Source organism: Babylonia areolata, chromosome 8, assembly GCF_041734735.1.
Source record: "Babylonia areolata isolate BAREFJ2019XMU chromosome 8, ASM4173473v1, whole genome shotgun sequence".
Lineage (NCBI taxonomy): Eukaryota > Metazoa > Mollusca > Gastropoda > Neogastropoda > Buccinidae > Babylonia > Babylonia areolata.
In genome coordinates this window covers 32,915,059-32,931,969 of record NC_134883.1, presented here as the reverse complement: position 1 = coordinate 32,931,969, position 16,911 = coordinate 32,915,059, and the positions used below count along the sequence as shown (strand labels likewise).

At 44.5% G+C, this 16,911-nt stretch overlaps 1 protein-coding gene across 2 annotated transcripts in view; it reads left to right on the top strand.

Moving 5' to 3' along the window:
• The window catches only part of LOC143284753 (neuroglian-like), a 181,079-nt gene that overhangs the window by 28,152 nt on the left and 136,016 nt on the right, over positions 1-16,911 (top strand). For both annotated transcript variants that reach the window (XM_076591720.1, XM_076591721.1), the window contains one exon: positions 9,288-9,607. In XM_076591720.1, coding sequence (XP_076447835.1) covers positions 9,493-9,607 — 115 coding nt within the window. In that variant the 5' untranslated portion in view covers positions 9,288-9,492. The remainder of the gene's footprint in view (positions 1-9,287; positions 9,608-16,911) is intronic.

Here is a 16,911-nt window from a genome sequence, read left to right as displayed (position 1 = left end):
AAAAAGTGTTTTCTTCTTCATTTTTTTTTCTTCTTTCTTCATATCTCTCTTTGTGCCCCCCCCCCCCCCTTTTTGAGACGTTAGTTATGTCGGCACGGGGGGGTTGGGATGGGGGAAACCTGTGCCTGTACAGTTCCAGATCACCGGTTACATGCTGAAGGAGTGTCTGCATTACATAGTGTGAGGAAAATTTTAAACCCATTTACTTTATGTCGTGAGAAACTGCTGGCACCGTTTATGTACCTGCCAACTGACGGGAGAGCGATGAGATGGGGCGGGAATGGGAAAAGGGGCGTGTGGTGGAGTGACCTTGACCCTTGAATTAGACATGTTGCGTGCGTTTACATATTGTGTGCAGTTGAACAGATTTGGGTTGCATTAGATTTATCTAGGATAAAATCCTAGATACTTTCATTTTTACACGCCTTCGTTCGTTGATGATTAATCCATGTGACAATGCTCCAGTTAAATTGTTCGGCACAGAGTTAGACCTTGATCTCAGAGTAGTGTTCTTCGCGATTGATCGAACTTTTCAAGGTTTGAACCCTCAGTCACTGCATGAGAAAATCACGTCAGAATGTAATTATCTACTCGCGAGTTTTACCACAAGGATTCGCAGTGGCGCAGAGAATCGGCGGTCGGTTTATTAATTAGCGCTGATTACTGTCAGCTGTTAAGTCTTCATGTGCGGCCTCGAAACTTCCGACTAAAACCTAGTTTGGGTGCCGAAGAACAGAAGTTAAACGGAAGGCCAGTCCGTGCGGCAATTTTGTTGGAGTTAGCGAACGAATCCTGCCGCACGAATTGGCCATTTGGCATTTTGTGGGACAGTTTGACCAAGGGATACACGAACCTTACATTCTTCTTCTTCGTTCGTGGGCTGCAACTCCCACGTTCACTCGTATGTACACGAGTGGGCTTTTACGTGTACGACCATTTTTTTACCCCGCCATTGAGGCAGCCATACTCCGTTTTCGGGGGTCCTGCCATCCGAACTGGCCACTTGGCAGCATTTGGTAGGACAGACTGACCAAGGGATACACGAACCTTACATTGATTTTAGATTGTTTCGGGCAGGGCCTGTGGTACGGGCTTTGGAGTTTCGTGTTCGTATGGGTGAGCTAGTTCATTGGTTTGTTTGGTTATTATGTTTATGTATTTAGTTTCGTGGTTATTGTTTATTTCGAGGACTGAAACAAAAAAGCCCACGGTTCTATACTTATCGGAATAACGGCGATTTGAAATAACGGTTAAAAAATCGTATGCGATCCCCCCCCCTTTTTTTTTTTTTTTTTTTTTTTTTTGCAAAGACCGCTTGGTCTTGAAGGGTTAAACTTCAAATAAAGAAGACTGAAACAGAATATACACATAACTCGGAGATAACTCAGTTTATATGTGCAGGTTTACTACACGGCATCAACAGGAACAACCAGATTTACAATCAATGTCAGTCTGATCACTGTGCATATTCTTATAGATGAATGTTTGTATTGTTGAAGTTGCCGCTGTTGTCTTTGTTAATACCGGTATATGAAGTGCAACGTATGTATGAAACTGAAAGGAAAATAGTCGTTCCTACCTCTTCCCTGTCTACTACGGTGTAATCGCTGCAACAAGTTGCTGCCAGAGTTGAAGTTTTTGTCTGTGTCTGTATCTGTGTCTTCTGTCTCTGTCTGTCTGTCTGTCTGTCTCTTTCTCTCTCAAGCACAGAAGTGGGTAAGGGAAATGGGAGAAAAATAGAATAAATAAACTTGAGAGGGGGGGAGACGGTTAAGCGATGTAGTTACATGCACATATTGATCTCTTTTTTCTTTCTTTCTTTTCTTTTTGTTTCGTTCCTTTCTTTTATCTCTCTCTCTCTCTCTCTCTCTCTCTCTCGTATCCTTCTTGCAATAATAGTATCCTTGTTAACCAAATGCATAGGAATCAACTTACAACTGATAAGTATCAACACACTGGTTTCATGTGCTTGAATTTGTACTGTGATGGTTATTAAAAGAAAAAAAAAATCATTGTATTAGAAGGGGTGAGGGGCGAGGTGGGGGTGGGGGTAGGGGGGCTGGGGAGGGGAGGAAGGGGGGGGGGAAATTGCTGGTATTCCGGAATGGGGTATATAGTAAGGGAGTTGGTTCACGCCTTAAAGCTTCGTTCTCCTGACCCACTTGTTCTGTTGATGGATGGAGGGCCCTCTGCCGTGGACGTACCAAGGTGATGGATTGATTGATGAATAGAGAACGGCTGTATGGCTTTGCTTCTGTCTGCTGGGTTTCCTTTCCTGTTAGTCTGACACTTTTGTAGCCTGCGAAAGAAACAGTATTTTGTTGTTGATGTTTTGTGTGTGTGTGTGTGTGTGTGTGTGTGTGTGTGTGTGTGTGTGTGTGTGTGTGTGTTTTACCCCTTGGAAATCGTTTTTTCTTTCTTTCTTTTCCTGTTGAAACATCGTTCTGTTGGTATATTTCACGTGTGTAGCGCATATATATATATATATGTATATATATATATATTTGTGTGTGTGTGTGTGTGTGTGTGTGTGTGTGTGTGTGTGTGTGTGTGTCCACATTGAGAAAACCAGAATACACAGCGAAAGTACCACCTGTCACGGTAAATAAACATACATAGATACAAACACTACATGCACACATATACGAACATGCACATATATAATTCTACATATACAGAATCACACGCATACAAGCATACATACATATGACATAACATAGTAGTTAAAAAAAATTGTTGTTGTTTGTGTTTTCATTTTTCTTTGTCTTGTCTGTGTCTTGTCCCTTCTCCCTCTTTCTTTCTCCAGCACTCTCACTTCTCCTTTGTCTGTCTCAGTATATCTGTCTCAGCCTGTCTGTCGGTCAGTCTGTCGCGGTTTGGTCTCTGTGTACCCCTGTATCACCCTTTTCCCCTTCTGAGAAATGAGCATGCTTTTTTGTTGGTGTTGACCATTTCAGTTAAAGAAGAAACAAAATCCGTGTGTGTGTGTGTGTGTGTGTGTGTGTTTTCCCCACCGATGTTGATTTTACTGAGCGTTGCAACAAGAAGGATGTGTCTGCAAATACACCGAATGGGTTATGTCAGCATCGGTTGTACGGACGAAAGCTCGTGTTGGCGATAAACTTGTAATTTGCGTAGATGAATCGGTTTTCATGTTGCGGTATTGCGAAAGAGGATCTGATGTGAACTTTGCTATGGTCGTCAGGGTTTTGTTACGTGGACAGTTTGTGGAAAGAATGGTGTGTGTGTGTGTGTGTGTGTGTGTGTGTGTGTGTGTGTGTGTGCATGTACGCGCGCATATGTGCATTTGCGTGTGCTCGCGTATGTGTGTGTATTTGCGCGTGCGTTCGCGCGCGTGTTTGTGGTGCATACATGTGTGTTTGTGTCTGGGTGAGGGAACGGAGGGAGGAGGGGGTTGCAGCGGGAAGGGGAGTTATAGAGAGACGTGGTCTCCAACGTTTAATTTTTGAATGAAAGAAAAAGATGAATTGTACTGCCGTATTATAAGCGTTTCAGTCACAAGTATGCTGAGGTAGAATGCACAGAACTCACTTGGTCGAAGGGATTGTTGTCATCCGTTGAAGTTAATGATACGATTTAGCTCCTGTATCATCTCTAACCCTCAGCCCCTTCACCTTTATCTCACTCACTCTCATGAAAGATATGTATATATATATATATATATATATATATATATATATATACATACATACATATGTATATATATATATAATTGTATATATGTTTATGCTCATATATATATATATATATATATAGAGAGAGAGAGAGAGAGAGAGAGAGAGGTGGGTGGGTGCGTGTGGGCGAATAGGGGATGGGGGAGGGGTGATCTCATATGTGTCCAATCATTAACAAGAAGCAAGCAACAGTAACTTTCCGTATACATAGCAGGCAGGTGAAAGGCAGAGGAAGCAAGAGTAAAACATACCCTGTACATAAAAGACAGGTGAGAGGCGTAGAAGAAAGCAACACTGACATACCATGTATATTAAAGACAGCTAAAAGGTGGAGAAGAAGCCAAGCTTGTCCATTGCACCTGCCTTCGAAGCGATCCAGCCAGCAAACACACACACACACACGTGACACAACTTACACACAAGGCAATAATGAAAACCACGTGTGACACTTGACGGCTTGCACGTGAAACACGCTTGTTTGGGCAGACACTCACCCCCCCCCCCCCCCGACCCCCTCCCCTTCACCATCCAGATTGTGAGAGAGAAACAAAGGTGTTTTCGTGTCTTGTGGAGGGTTGTTTTGGAACGCAAAGGTATATTGAGCATGCAGTTAAGTTGGTTTGCAGATGTTGGAAGATATTTTGCCAGAGGTGTGTGTGTGTGCAAGGTATTTTGCAGAGGTGTGTGTGTGTGTGTGTGTGTGGTGCTGCAGGAATTTTAGGTTGTGTCGAAGCGACAGGACAGCCGAACGAATAGGTGTCAGGTGTGATGTGCTTGTTGAGATTTGGTTAGTTTGGGGATATTTCTTTGTTAGAAAAGAAGATACCTGTGCACGGAATTCGAAGTTCGTGTGTTTTGTGGTTTTTGTTCTTTTTTTTGTTCTTTTTTTTGTGGGGGCGGAGGGGGGAACGTTGCCACCCAGTTTATTGTTTTCTTTACTCATATACAAACTCATCACGCATCGAATCTATTTTCATGCACATATAGCACATCCTCTTTTCGGTTATTCTCATGCAGTGATGCCTTTGGTCATGCACATGTGTGAGAGCGCACACACGCACGCACACACACACACACACACACACGTTCTCTCACTCTCTCTCTCTCTCTGCTCGCTGTCACTCAGTGAAATTTACTGCAGTGAGCAGTGATTATGAAACAAGAAATAGGTTTCGTTGCACGAAGATTAAACCAGGTTGGACTTGGTTCTTCGCCAGAGGAAAGAAAAAAAAAGTGCAGTTAATTTTTTTCCCCATGAAGACGGCAAAGGATTTATGGCTGAAGGTTTTATGCGGATACTGGGAAACGTTAAGCGAGCAGTGGTTTCCAGTGTCTCTGTGTACAGAAATGTGTGGATGGTTGTGCACACTCGGTAATGTTTTAGTTCGCCAAGGCTATCGTTAATACTGTGACATATTATGAAAGCTTGTTCTGAGCTGTATTGTGGTATTGAATGATTATGGTCGGTATTTTCTTTCCTTTAGGATCAATGCCTATTAACTGAAAGATTATTTGGTTGATAAAGGGGGTGAGGTTGTGGGGGGTGGATACATCCCTCGCCCTCAGATCCTTACCTTTTTATTTATTTATTCATTCATTTATTTATTTATCATAGTATCCCTTTTTTTCTCAAGGCCTGACTAAGCGCGTTGGGTTACGCTGCTGGTCAGGCATCTGCTTGGCAGATGTGGTGTAGCGTATATGGTTTTGTCCGAACGCAGTGACGCCTTCTTGAGCTACTGAAACTGAAACTGAAACTCATTTATTTATTTTGTGCATTTCTGTGTTATTATTTGTCAGTCTCACAAGACGTATTTATTTGTTTGGAAGTGACGTCTAGACTTGTAGTCGTTTCTCTCATTCTCTCTCGCCTTGACTACTGTAACTCTCTATTGTCTGGTTTGCCTGCTTCATCCATTCAGTCCCTTCTGCGCATGCAAAATTCTTCTGCCCGACTCGTTCTCAGAAAGAAAATATCTGAGCACATCATTCCTCTTTTGCAACATCTCCTCTGGCTACCTGTCTCACACAGAATTAAGTACAAGATCAGCACTCAGTGTTATAAATGTATTCACAAATCTGCCCCTTCCTATCTCTGTGGCTGCCTTCACCTTTACACACCATCTCGCTCTGAACGATCGGCTTCGGATCCACTCTTTTTACGCATACCCAGATTCAAACACTCGACTGTTGGCCGCCGTTCTTTCTCTGTCTCTGGACCTTGCAATTGGAATGAACTTCCTCTTTCTCTTCGCCAGGTCTCCGAACTCAGCTCTTTCAAGTCTGGTCTTAAAACCCACCTCTTCCCAAAATAGCCTCCCTTCCCTGCCTCTTCCTTGTCTTCAGTTTTTCCAGTTTTAGAGTTATGCATGCGTGTGAATAACTGGTGCGAAGGCGCTTTGATTAGTCTCTGCACAAGATTCAGCGCTATAAAAATATAATAATAATAATTATTATTATCAATAATGAAGAACAATACTATTACAAAATGGACGTTGCTTTTTTTTTTTCGTGACGTCCTATCAAACATTCTGACCACCCACGGATACTTATGAGATTTTGTTCAAGACAGCAATGATTAATAATGAAATACAGATTCAAACGGCGGGGAAACTCGTTTTGCTTCCAACATTGAATTGAAAACATGAACACACGGAGACCCCCTCCTCTTTAAAAGGAACAACAGCAACAGCAACAAAACCTTCCAAACGCCATTTGATAAAATAAATATATACAACAGATAACACAGACGTTGACAGGTGCAATTTCATTCTCAAGTTGCAGCGTGATTTAGGAGTTGGATTGTGATATGGATAGTGTCAGGAGTTTTTGCCATTAAAAAAAAAAAAAAAAGAGAAGAAGTTGAGGCTTGTCATGTACGTGCACAGGATCTGTTATGCATCATATTGATGTTGACGTGTAATGCCTGTGTAACTCAGAGGATTGTCATAAACATCCAGTTGTGTACTTCTTGTGCTGGGTTGTCGGGTTCCACTGTGTGTGTGTGTGTGTGTGTGTGTGTGTGTGTGTGTGTGTGAAGTGTGATCTAATCACGTAACGCCACGCCTGGACGTAACAAATTGGAAAATCTCGACAAACCCTTTTATTTATTTATTTTATTTTATTTTATTTATTTATTTATTTTTCTGACCCAATCTTTCTCGCCGTTCTGTTGGCGTTACTTACTTCCCTGTTCGCATACAGCCTCTCCCTCGGGATTCGTTCTCCTGTTGTCTCGGCGACGACGTTCCCCCGTGTCAGTGTCATGAGACAACACTCTGCTGAAGTAAAAAAATAAATAGATAAATTGATGAATTAAATCAAACAAGAATTATTGAATGGAAACTCTCGACTGAAATTAATTCCCAGAAGAACAGACGAGGAGGGTTTAAAAAAAGAAAAAGAAAAAAAAAGAAGTCTTTTTTCAATGGGTGATTGACAGGTCTGTGCTTACACGAGTGGCCATTGTATTCGTCAGGGATCTCCAATTCACCCCCCTCCTCCCCCCGCACCCCCCTCCTTCCCCCCCCCCCCCCCCCCCCACACACACACCCCGAACACACACACACAACCATTAAAAATTTGATAGACATGACGTAATTATCCCCAGCTCCGCTCAGTTAAGAACAACAGCAACAACAAGAATAAGAACAACAACAGCAGCAGCTTACTGCATCGAAACGCTGATTGAACTTGAAATTTGAAGAACAAAGGAGAAAAAAAAGCTCAGAGTGTGTTTTAGAGGGAGAAAGTAGGTCAGGGTTATCATGAGACACAACGCCGCATTGTTCATCGGGGAACACCTCCTCCCCCCCCCCCCCCCCCCCGTCACTTTTCTATCTACCTTCTCTCCTCCCTTCACCCCCCCCTCCCACCCCCCTACCTCTTTTTAAAAAGAGGTTGATTTCTTTGCCCCTCCTCTTTTTTTTTTTTCTTTTTTTTTTTTAAGGTAGACATGTTCGGAAGATTAAAAACGTACACGCTCACAAAAGCTGGGGGACTGACTGTCGATCAATATGCATGCAAGATATATTTATCCTCAACTCCGAAAAAAAAAGCATCCAACACGTTTATTGTAAGGAAATGCTAGTTCAAATTGAAAACGCAGGCAGATGGGGTAAAAAAATAATTTAAAAAAAAAGGCCAGAATGTGTTTTGAAAGGAGAAAGTGGGTGATGTCTGTCGTGACACAAAAACCATGGTGTTTCTCAAGGAACAACCCCATTCCCCATTCCACTCCCCTCTGCTTTCTACCCACCTTCTCTCCTTCACCTCCCTGTTTCCTCAACTCCCCCCCCCCCCCCACGCCTTACACCCCCCAGACCCCCTATAAAAAGAGCTTAACATCTTTATGGCCTCCTTTTCAGTAGATCTGCTTTGAAAATTGAAAGTGCAGGCTGGCAACTGCTGAGAGTCTGACTGTTGATCGATATCTGCATGACATAGTTGTGTATCTCTTTCCCAAGGGGGACTGTTTGGAATAAAGTCTTGAATTGAAACTCTCTGTCTCTGTCTCTCATTATATATATATATATATATATATGTGTGTGTGTGTGTGTGTGTGTGTGTATGCATAATATAAATGCATGATAAATTTATCCTCATCTCAATTATTATGAAACACAACAACAAAAACGAAGTAGAATTAGATAAACTTATAAATGAAACGCGAATGTAAATTAAACGCTGGAAAATAAGCAGAGTGAGTGAGAGAGAGAGAGAGAGAGAGAGAGAGAAGCATAGGGTGTGTTTTGAAAGTGGAAAGAAACGACAGGGTCTGTCATAAAACACAACGTCTCCCCCTCACAGTTCCACTGTCTTCTTTCTGTTCCCTAATCCCCCCCTCCCATCTTTCCCTCTTGAAAAGAGCTTAACCTCTATACCACCTTCTTGAGTGGACGTGTGGAACTGCTCAGAACATTAGCAACTACAGGCTGACAAAAGCTTGAGAGTCTGTAAGAACTGCTTCCACCTGATTGCCGATCGATATGCATGACATGATGATTATTCCTCCGTGATTTAAAATGAATTTTTGATTTAGAAATTTAGAAAGGAAGGGGAAATAGGAGGAAGGGGTAAGGAAAGGGGGCTAGATTCCACTTAGTGTCATGTTTAACATACTTTATTTTTATTTTTCGTTTCTCTGACTTTTGGCAAGATTGTGAGGCTCTTTACGATCGAATCCATTTTAGCATAATTTATTATTATTATTATCATCAATATTATTGCTTTTAATTCTGTTTCATTTATTTTCAGTATAAGGTAATAGAAAGCTCGGGGGGAAAAAAAGTTTCAGCGGGATTTTCGCGATCAGTATTTTATTCATTCGTTTATGAATGTATCTAATTCGTTATAATTATTTGAACCCCACCCCCCCTCTCTCTTTCTCTCTCGTTCGTTCGTTCGTTCATTCTTTCCCCTTCCCTCTCTCTCTTTTTGTGTCTTTCTGGTTCTGTTTCTGTCTGTCTATATGTTTGTCCGACTGTCTGGTCTTTTCGTCTCTGCCTCTTCCCCCCCCCCCACACACACACACACTCACTTACTGAAAACACAGTTGTCACAGCCGAAGTGCTTTCTTTTTTGTGCGTGCAGAGGGAATGACTGATAATGCCGTCGGGTACGAGTGACGCCTTGCCATTGGATTAGCAACGTGTGAAAGCCACGCCTCTGCCTCCCCTCCAATCGCCGGAGATGCGCGACAAACCTGTTGTGACCTGTGTTATGATTGGATGTATAGCCGTCGTCGTCGACCAATGGTGTGGCGGGCAGTGCGCTTGGAACTGGAGCTAGATCTACCATGCCTCCACGTGTTTGCGCTCTCCTGGGTCGCTGCGCAAGGTCGCTCACGTGGGCGTGGCTTGTGTCGTCGTCGCTGTGGCTGCTGATGGTGATGCAGTTGACGTGTGTGGAAGGTAGGTGTTTTTGTTTTACTTGTGTGTGTGTGTGTGTGTGTGTGTGTGTGTGTGTGTGTGTGTTGTTCGCGCATTGCGAGAAAATTGGGTTTTTCTTGTTTTTGTATTTTATGTGATTTGTTGATTATAATATTATGTGTGTTGTACGTGGAACAGTGGGCTTAGTGATAATATGCCCGACAAGGAAGCAAATACTTCATTAATTCGAGTCCTGCACAGGACTGGGACTTTACTTGCTTCTCCACTGGAGCTACTGGACCTTGAGTGGTAATCTGGGTGCTACCCATTCACACTAAACAGGAAAAAAATATGGTCTGGTCTGAAACACAGAATATGTTATCTCGGCAACATGCACTCAGCGCACTTAAAAGGACCCACAGCAAAAACAGTTGTCCCTGCCAAATTTCTGTCAATGAAATTTTGACAGAAAAAAACACAAAAACGTGTGTCACTGCACTGTAGCAATGCATGCTCTTGCTTCACAAAGAGCAGCCCTGATTTCAGATCGAGAAATCTGTTATTTGATTCTCTTTGTAGTTATTCTTTCTCTTTACTTTTTCCTTTACGTGGATCTCTATCCACGCATTGCATCCCTCAGCCCCAAGCCCCCCCCCACCCCACCCCCCACCCCCCGCCCCCTTCTTGTGTTGTACGTGTGTCTAGAAATGTTCTGCTTACATTGTTGTTGGTAATGGCAGATTGTGTATGTTTGTCTTTCCGTGAGTCTGCGTGTCGGTATGTCTATATCGTTGGGGTTTTTTGTGTTTAAAAAAAAAAAAAAAATTTATCAGCGGATCTTGGTGTGAGAAGTAACTGGCTTCAGGGTTGGGGCGTGGGGGAAAGGGATGGGCGTGTTTGGGGGATCGGGGGGGGGGGGGGGGGGGGGGGGGGGGGGGGGGGGAGTTGGGCGTGTGTGTGTGGGGGGTGGTTGGGAGGGAAATAATCCTGGTGGCCAAAGTCGGTGCCAGAGAGTTCAGAGACTCGGAAGACTTTTCGTCTCCATCTCGGGCCTAATGGTGGAGAAATGTGCGTGTCCTGTAGCTGAGAGAAGTCTTGAGTGATAGCCACACTTTATGAGAGAGGGAGCGATTCACAGAGAGAGAGAGAGAGAGAGAGAGAGAGAATGAGGGAGGAGAGAAGGAGAGACAGAGCGAGAGAGAGACACACACACACACACACACACAGAGTTAATTCAGGGAGTGAGGAGGTTGGAGAGAAGCGGAGAATACTGTCAGCGTAGGTGGTTAGGTCGGGACGGGGAAATGGCGGGTGTGGAAGACAGTTTATGTCCACTCTAGACAGGCTTCTGGCGACTGGTTTTTATGTCGCTCCTCCAACCGGTCTGTACGCGTGCGCGCACGACACTGAGCCTCGCCCTTCCAGGGTATATGGACGCTGTTTTGCATCCTGAGTGTGCGCTTCCATGCCTGTAACACCGATACCAGTGATTTTCACGTTGCGTGCATGTACTAAGTGGACGCTGTTTTGCATCCTGAATGTACAGTTCCATGCCTGTAACACCGATACCGGTGATTTTCAACGTCGCGTGCATGTACACCACACCGTGCGCATGTGAAAGCATTACGCGTTCGCGTGTGTGCAACACGCGTATCAGTAGCCGAACAGAACAGAGGGAGTTACCTGCTCCTTGACATTGCACGCGTGCATGCCAGGTCATGCTCGTTTGTGAACTGAAGTGCACGCAGATACTCTTGCACACTTCTCTCACACGTGCACACAAACACTGCAGGGTGTTGTTTATTATCTAAACGGAATTACATGCTTGGAAGTGCAACTTGGGTAAAGGCTACAGAGGTTCTATCTCGCCCTTCTTTCCTTGCGCGCGCGCGCACACACACACTCACAGACACAGACACACACACATGCACACACACACACACACACACACACACACACACACACAGAGAGAGAAACAGAACAAAACATCTATATTTTAAAACAAATGCTGTTTTGATAAAGATCCGGGGGGGAAGGGAACAGTATGTGGGGGGATATCCTGACCATATGTCGCCCTCTGTCGTGTCGTTTTGTACCATGCCTACCTCCTTTACCTTTAAACTTTCATGTACCTCACCATATCTCTGTATCTGCCTATGTATATATCTATCTGTCTGTCTGTCTATCAGTCTATCTATTATCTTTCTGTCTATTTTCTGTCTGTACGTCTATGTATTGTATTAACAAACGTGACCACATGTGAATCCCTCCCTTTGAAGAGACAGTAGAGTTGACTTCACTTGACTTCCCCGCATCCAGATCAAATGAAACCTTAAGATGGAAGGAACAGACACGCAGACTGTCCATCTCATGGCAGTAGGGATGGGAGAGGGAGGGATGCAGAAGTGGGGGCTGGGGAGGTTGCAGGGAGGGAGAAGGAAGCGAAATGAAACAGAGAAATATAAAAGAGAGAGAGAGAGGGAGAAAGACAAGAAAAAGAGGAAGCAGCAGCAACAGAAGAAGAAGATGGAAACGTGCATCAGCAAGCCAGATCTATTCCTGTCTTAGCTGGGCCTGTCTCCTTCATAAGCCACACAGGCAATTAAGGCAGGCTGCTGGGACTGAGGTTCGTTTTGTCTTCATCGATCCTCACCCCTCCTCCATCCCACCTGTATCCCTCCTCCCCCCCTCCCCCCTTTTTTCCCCTTCTTTTTCTTGCGTAATGACATCTGAAACCTCGAAATGGACTGGCCTACTTCGTCACTGAAGGTCTTGGCGGTATCGAGGTTTCCAGTCTCTGTAGAATAATGTACCTGTGGTGTGTTTGTGTGTGTGTGTGTGTGGGTGGGTGGGTGCGCGCCAAGTGACAAATCGTGTGGTTTTGTCGTCGCATGTGTGTGTGTGTGTGTGTGTGTGTGCGCGCACGCGCGCGCGCGCGCATGCGTGTGTTTGTGCGTGTGTGCGCTCAAGTGTTCGTTCGTGCATAATTATTTGCATGCGTATATTCGCGCGCTTGCGTACACACACACACACATGTATACACGAAGGTTGAACATGTTTGCGCACTCATGTAATGGCAGGTGTACTAAACGCGGGTGCGCCTATATTCGCGCGCCAGCGCATGCACACACGCTAGCGCACACAAACGCAAGCACTATCAAAGGCAGACCTCAAACGCACACGCACACGCACACACAAACGCACACGTAATTCGACCCAGCCCATGCCACTTTGATTACAGCATACGTCAGTGTGATTCCATCCAATTCTTTCAGACTGCAATAATCCCGGACCTGAATCCTCAAAAGGAATACAACGAAAAAGGGTAGTGTGCTTGATCGATGTGATCAATAGAGAGTGAATTGCTGGTCAGACACGAATGCGCACGGGGAAGGGAAATGAGAGAGAGAGAGAGACAGACAGACAGACAGTATGGAGAGAGAGAGAGAGAGAGACAGACAGACAGACAGACAGACAGACAGACAGACAGTGTGGAGAGAGAGAGAAAGAGAGAGACAGACAGACAGACAGAAAGTATGGAGAGAGACAGACAGACTGACAGACAGAGAGAGGTTATGGAGAGAGAGAGGGGGGGAGGAATGGGAGAGAGAGACAGACAGACAGTGTGGAGAGAGAGAAAGAAAGAGACAGACAGATAGACAGAAAGTATGGAGAAAGAGAGAGAGTCAGACAGACAGACAGACAGTATGGAGAGAGACAGACAGACAGACAGAGAGAGGTTATGGAGGGAGAGAGGGGGGGAGGGAGGGGAGAGACAGACAGACAGACAGACAGACCGCATAAGATGGAGACAGAGACAATCATACTGTTAGAGGATGGAGGAAAATGCAGACAAGGAAGGCAGCAGAGAGACAGGGAGGAACAGACACAGTCATACCATTCTAATTTAGAGGATGGAGGAATCTAGCACAAGGGCCGGGCAGACAGATTCAGACAGAGAAACTGTCAAACCGTTAGAGGATAGAGGAATCTTTACAAGAAACAGAGAGCAAAGAGAGAGAGAGGGAGACAGACAGACAGACAGACAGATACACACTCAAATAATCATACAGGGAGACACAGAGAGAGAGCCTGCATAGACATATACACACAGACACATACCATCAGATGATAGAGAAATCTATATAAGGGACAAAGAGACAGAGAGAGAAAGAGACAGAGAGAGTATGGAGCGAGAGAGAGAGACAGAGGCAGACAGAGAGACAGAGAGAGAATCATACCATTTGCGGCAGTGGACTCACTCAATGTAGACAAAGGGACACTCAACAGCATAGTTCTTTTGAACTTATTCAAGTGGCAGTGAGACACGCAACACTGGAACCATCAATTTTACAGAGGACCCGTCCACAGCGGGTGTCTATCTACGGGCTTTTCACATGCACGTCCACGTGAATTGTTCATGGAGATCGGGCCTGGGGACTGATTTGTCTTGATCCGATATCGATTAGAGGCTGTGTACAAGCGCTACATCTATAACAATAGTGCTTGTCATGGGCAAGTGTTGATTGATTTTAAATTGCGCATATTATTATTGCACGTGCATCCGGTCATGCGCATAGTTGCCTGCAAGAGCGGCTCCCATGGCCGAGACTGACGACAAGGATGACTGCTAAAATTCAATAAGAGTGATGACGATGATGATGAAAATAACAATAACAACAGCAGCAGTTAATGACGATAATAATCACGCACACACACACACACACACGCACGCACGCACGAACGCACACACACACACGCACGCACGCACGCACGCACGCACGCACGCGCGCACACACACGCACACACACGCACACGCACACAACTACCACCACCACAAGAACACAGACAGACAGACACACACACACACATTCACGCGCGCGCGCGCAGACACACACACACACACACACACACAACCATAAGGAACAAATACATCTGGATCCATTAAAAACAAAAATGTTTTGTTGATTTTTTTTTTCGTGTTATTATTTATCTGTTTGTTTATGTATTTGTTGTGGACGGAAGCCAGAAAAGAACCAGTGCAGCGCATCAGCATTTGGAAGTTAGCGTATATATAACTTTTTCTTTCTTTTTTTTCCCTTTTTTTTTCTTCCATTTTCGGTGTGTGACGGGATCAGAGGTACAACACCACTTCTGTGTCCAGACACAGCCTCAGGCGGTTGGCTACAGGCGTGTAAACAATGATAACAATGATTGTACGCTATGTTATCTGGTTTACGCCCGATACAGTAAATCATGCGGTGGTTGAGGAGGGATGGGCTTGTATTGATTTTCGTTAACTGTGTGTGTGTGTGTGTGTGTGTGTGTGTGTCTATGTGTGTGTGTGAGTGTGTGTGTGTGTGTGTTTGTGTCTGCCTGTGTGTCTGTCTGTCTCTGTCTGTGTGTACATGTGTTTGTGTGTCTGTGTCTGTGTGTATAATTACGTGCGTGTGTTTTTGTGTATATTTGTGTATGTACACACACAGTGGAAGAGAGAAAGAGAGAGAGAGAGAGAGGAAACTGCTTTTCGTATTCACCCACATGTTCGGATTCAAGACTTAGTTTTATTATCTGCAAAAGAGAAATTGTTGACACGTTTGCTGATAAAGCGACATTTAGTATTCAACAGCACCTGCACCCCATCCACAGAAGAACACAGCACTGTTTGTTTATGAGTGTTCCTCACTACACTGGCTGGAGCGGGAAATTCAGCATCATTTCACAATGCCCACAAGAACTTGTCAAAACTGTGCAAGTTCCCAAGTGGTACTTAACTTTTTAACTTTTTGTGAGCCCTGCATGATATATATTTCGCCAAGCTGGCTGCCATGGCTTTATGTGCATGTCGAATTCGTGGTAGTCTGCGAACGTAACGTAAGCGACAAACTCTGAGTACCGTAATAAAGATATTTATAGGAGTATAATATATAGGTCTGCATGTTGTGAAAGTAATAAACTGAAGGTGTAAGTGGAACAGGATATAAACATGTCAGTCAGGATGTGGGTTGTGTCTGCGTCGCGCATGTCATGGGTAATAGTATTTGTCGCCAAAAGATATATCTGATGCCTTCTTTTGATGACAGCTGTACAGCCGTAAACGGCTTTCTGTAAATCCCATTTTAGACGACAAATAATTCTGTCTAGAGGAAAAAAAAAAGAAAAAAAGTTGCCATGATGCGGAAGTGAGAAAACTGATAAAACGTGAGCATTGAGGAGACAGGGTGACAGTTTATCAGTCTTTGCTCAATCATTCGTTTGATCTATTCAGGGCCGCTGGCAGTAATGGTATTCATGTGTGTTTAGCTAATGCAGTGAAATGGTAAGCAGTCTAGTTGGGTTTTAGTAGTTGCGTTGGGTTCCTATTTTTGCACGCTGGGTGTTGGAGATTATTCAAGTTACCTCTGTGTTTGTGAATGTTGCGTCAGTTTGCCTTCGTCTCGGTCCTTCCCTGAACGTATGAGCGCGTTTAAAAGTTATGAACAGAACTGTTCTCTCAGACAGATTTCACCGCGGAAGTTTGGAAAATGAATCAGGAACAAGGTATGAAGATCACACACACACACACACACACGCACGCACACGCGCCCGTGACTAGGAGAGTTGAACTTTCTTTATATATCCCACCCACAGCAAACTTTGGAATAACACGCCCCAGTACAATTACGTCCCACAGGAAAATAATCCAAAAAGCCTCCGGGTGTTCAGAACAGGGGGGAGGGAGTGACTGAATCAGGCCGAGCACCGCTGGGCAAAACGGGTCACTTCCGAGTAGAATCATTGTTCATCCAATTTGTATAAACCGCCCTAAAGCACTTAGCATAGTCCGCTTGGGAGAGAGATCGGGGGAAAGCTGCAGAGAGTGCAGGCAGTGTGTGTGTGTGTGTGTGCGCGCGCCCGCGCGCGTGTGTGTGTGTGTGTGCGTGTGTGTGACAAACACGATGTGTGTGTGCGTGTGCGAGACAAACACGGTGTGTGTGTGTGTGTGTGTGTGTGTGTGTGTGTGTGTGTGACACACCGGATGAATATGCGTATGCTGTTGTTTTCTTTTTGTTGTTTTTTTTGTGTGAAAAGTATCAGTTGATGTGTATGGTGTGTCTGTGTGTATTGTGTTGTGTTGTGTGTGTGTGTGTGTGTGTGTGTGACAAACACGGTGTGTGTGTGTGTGTGTGTGTGTGTGTGTGTGTGTGTGTGTGTGTGACACACCGGATGAATATGCGAATGCTGTTGTTGTTTTGTTTTTGTTTTTTTGTGTGTGAAAAGTATCAGTTGATGTGTATGGTGTGTGTGTGTGTGTAGTGTGTTGTGTTGTGTGTGTGTGTGTGTGTGAGTGTGAGAGAGAGAGAGAG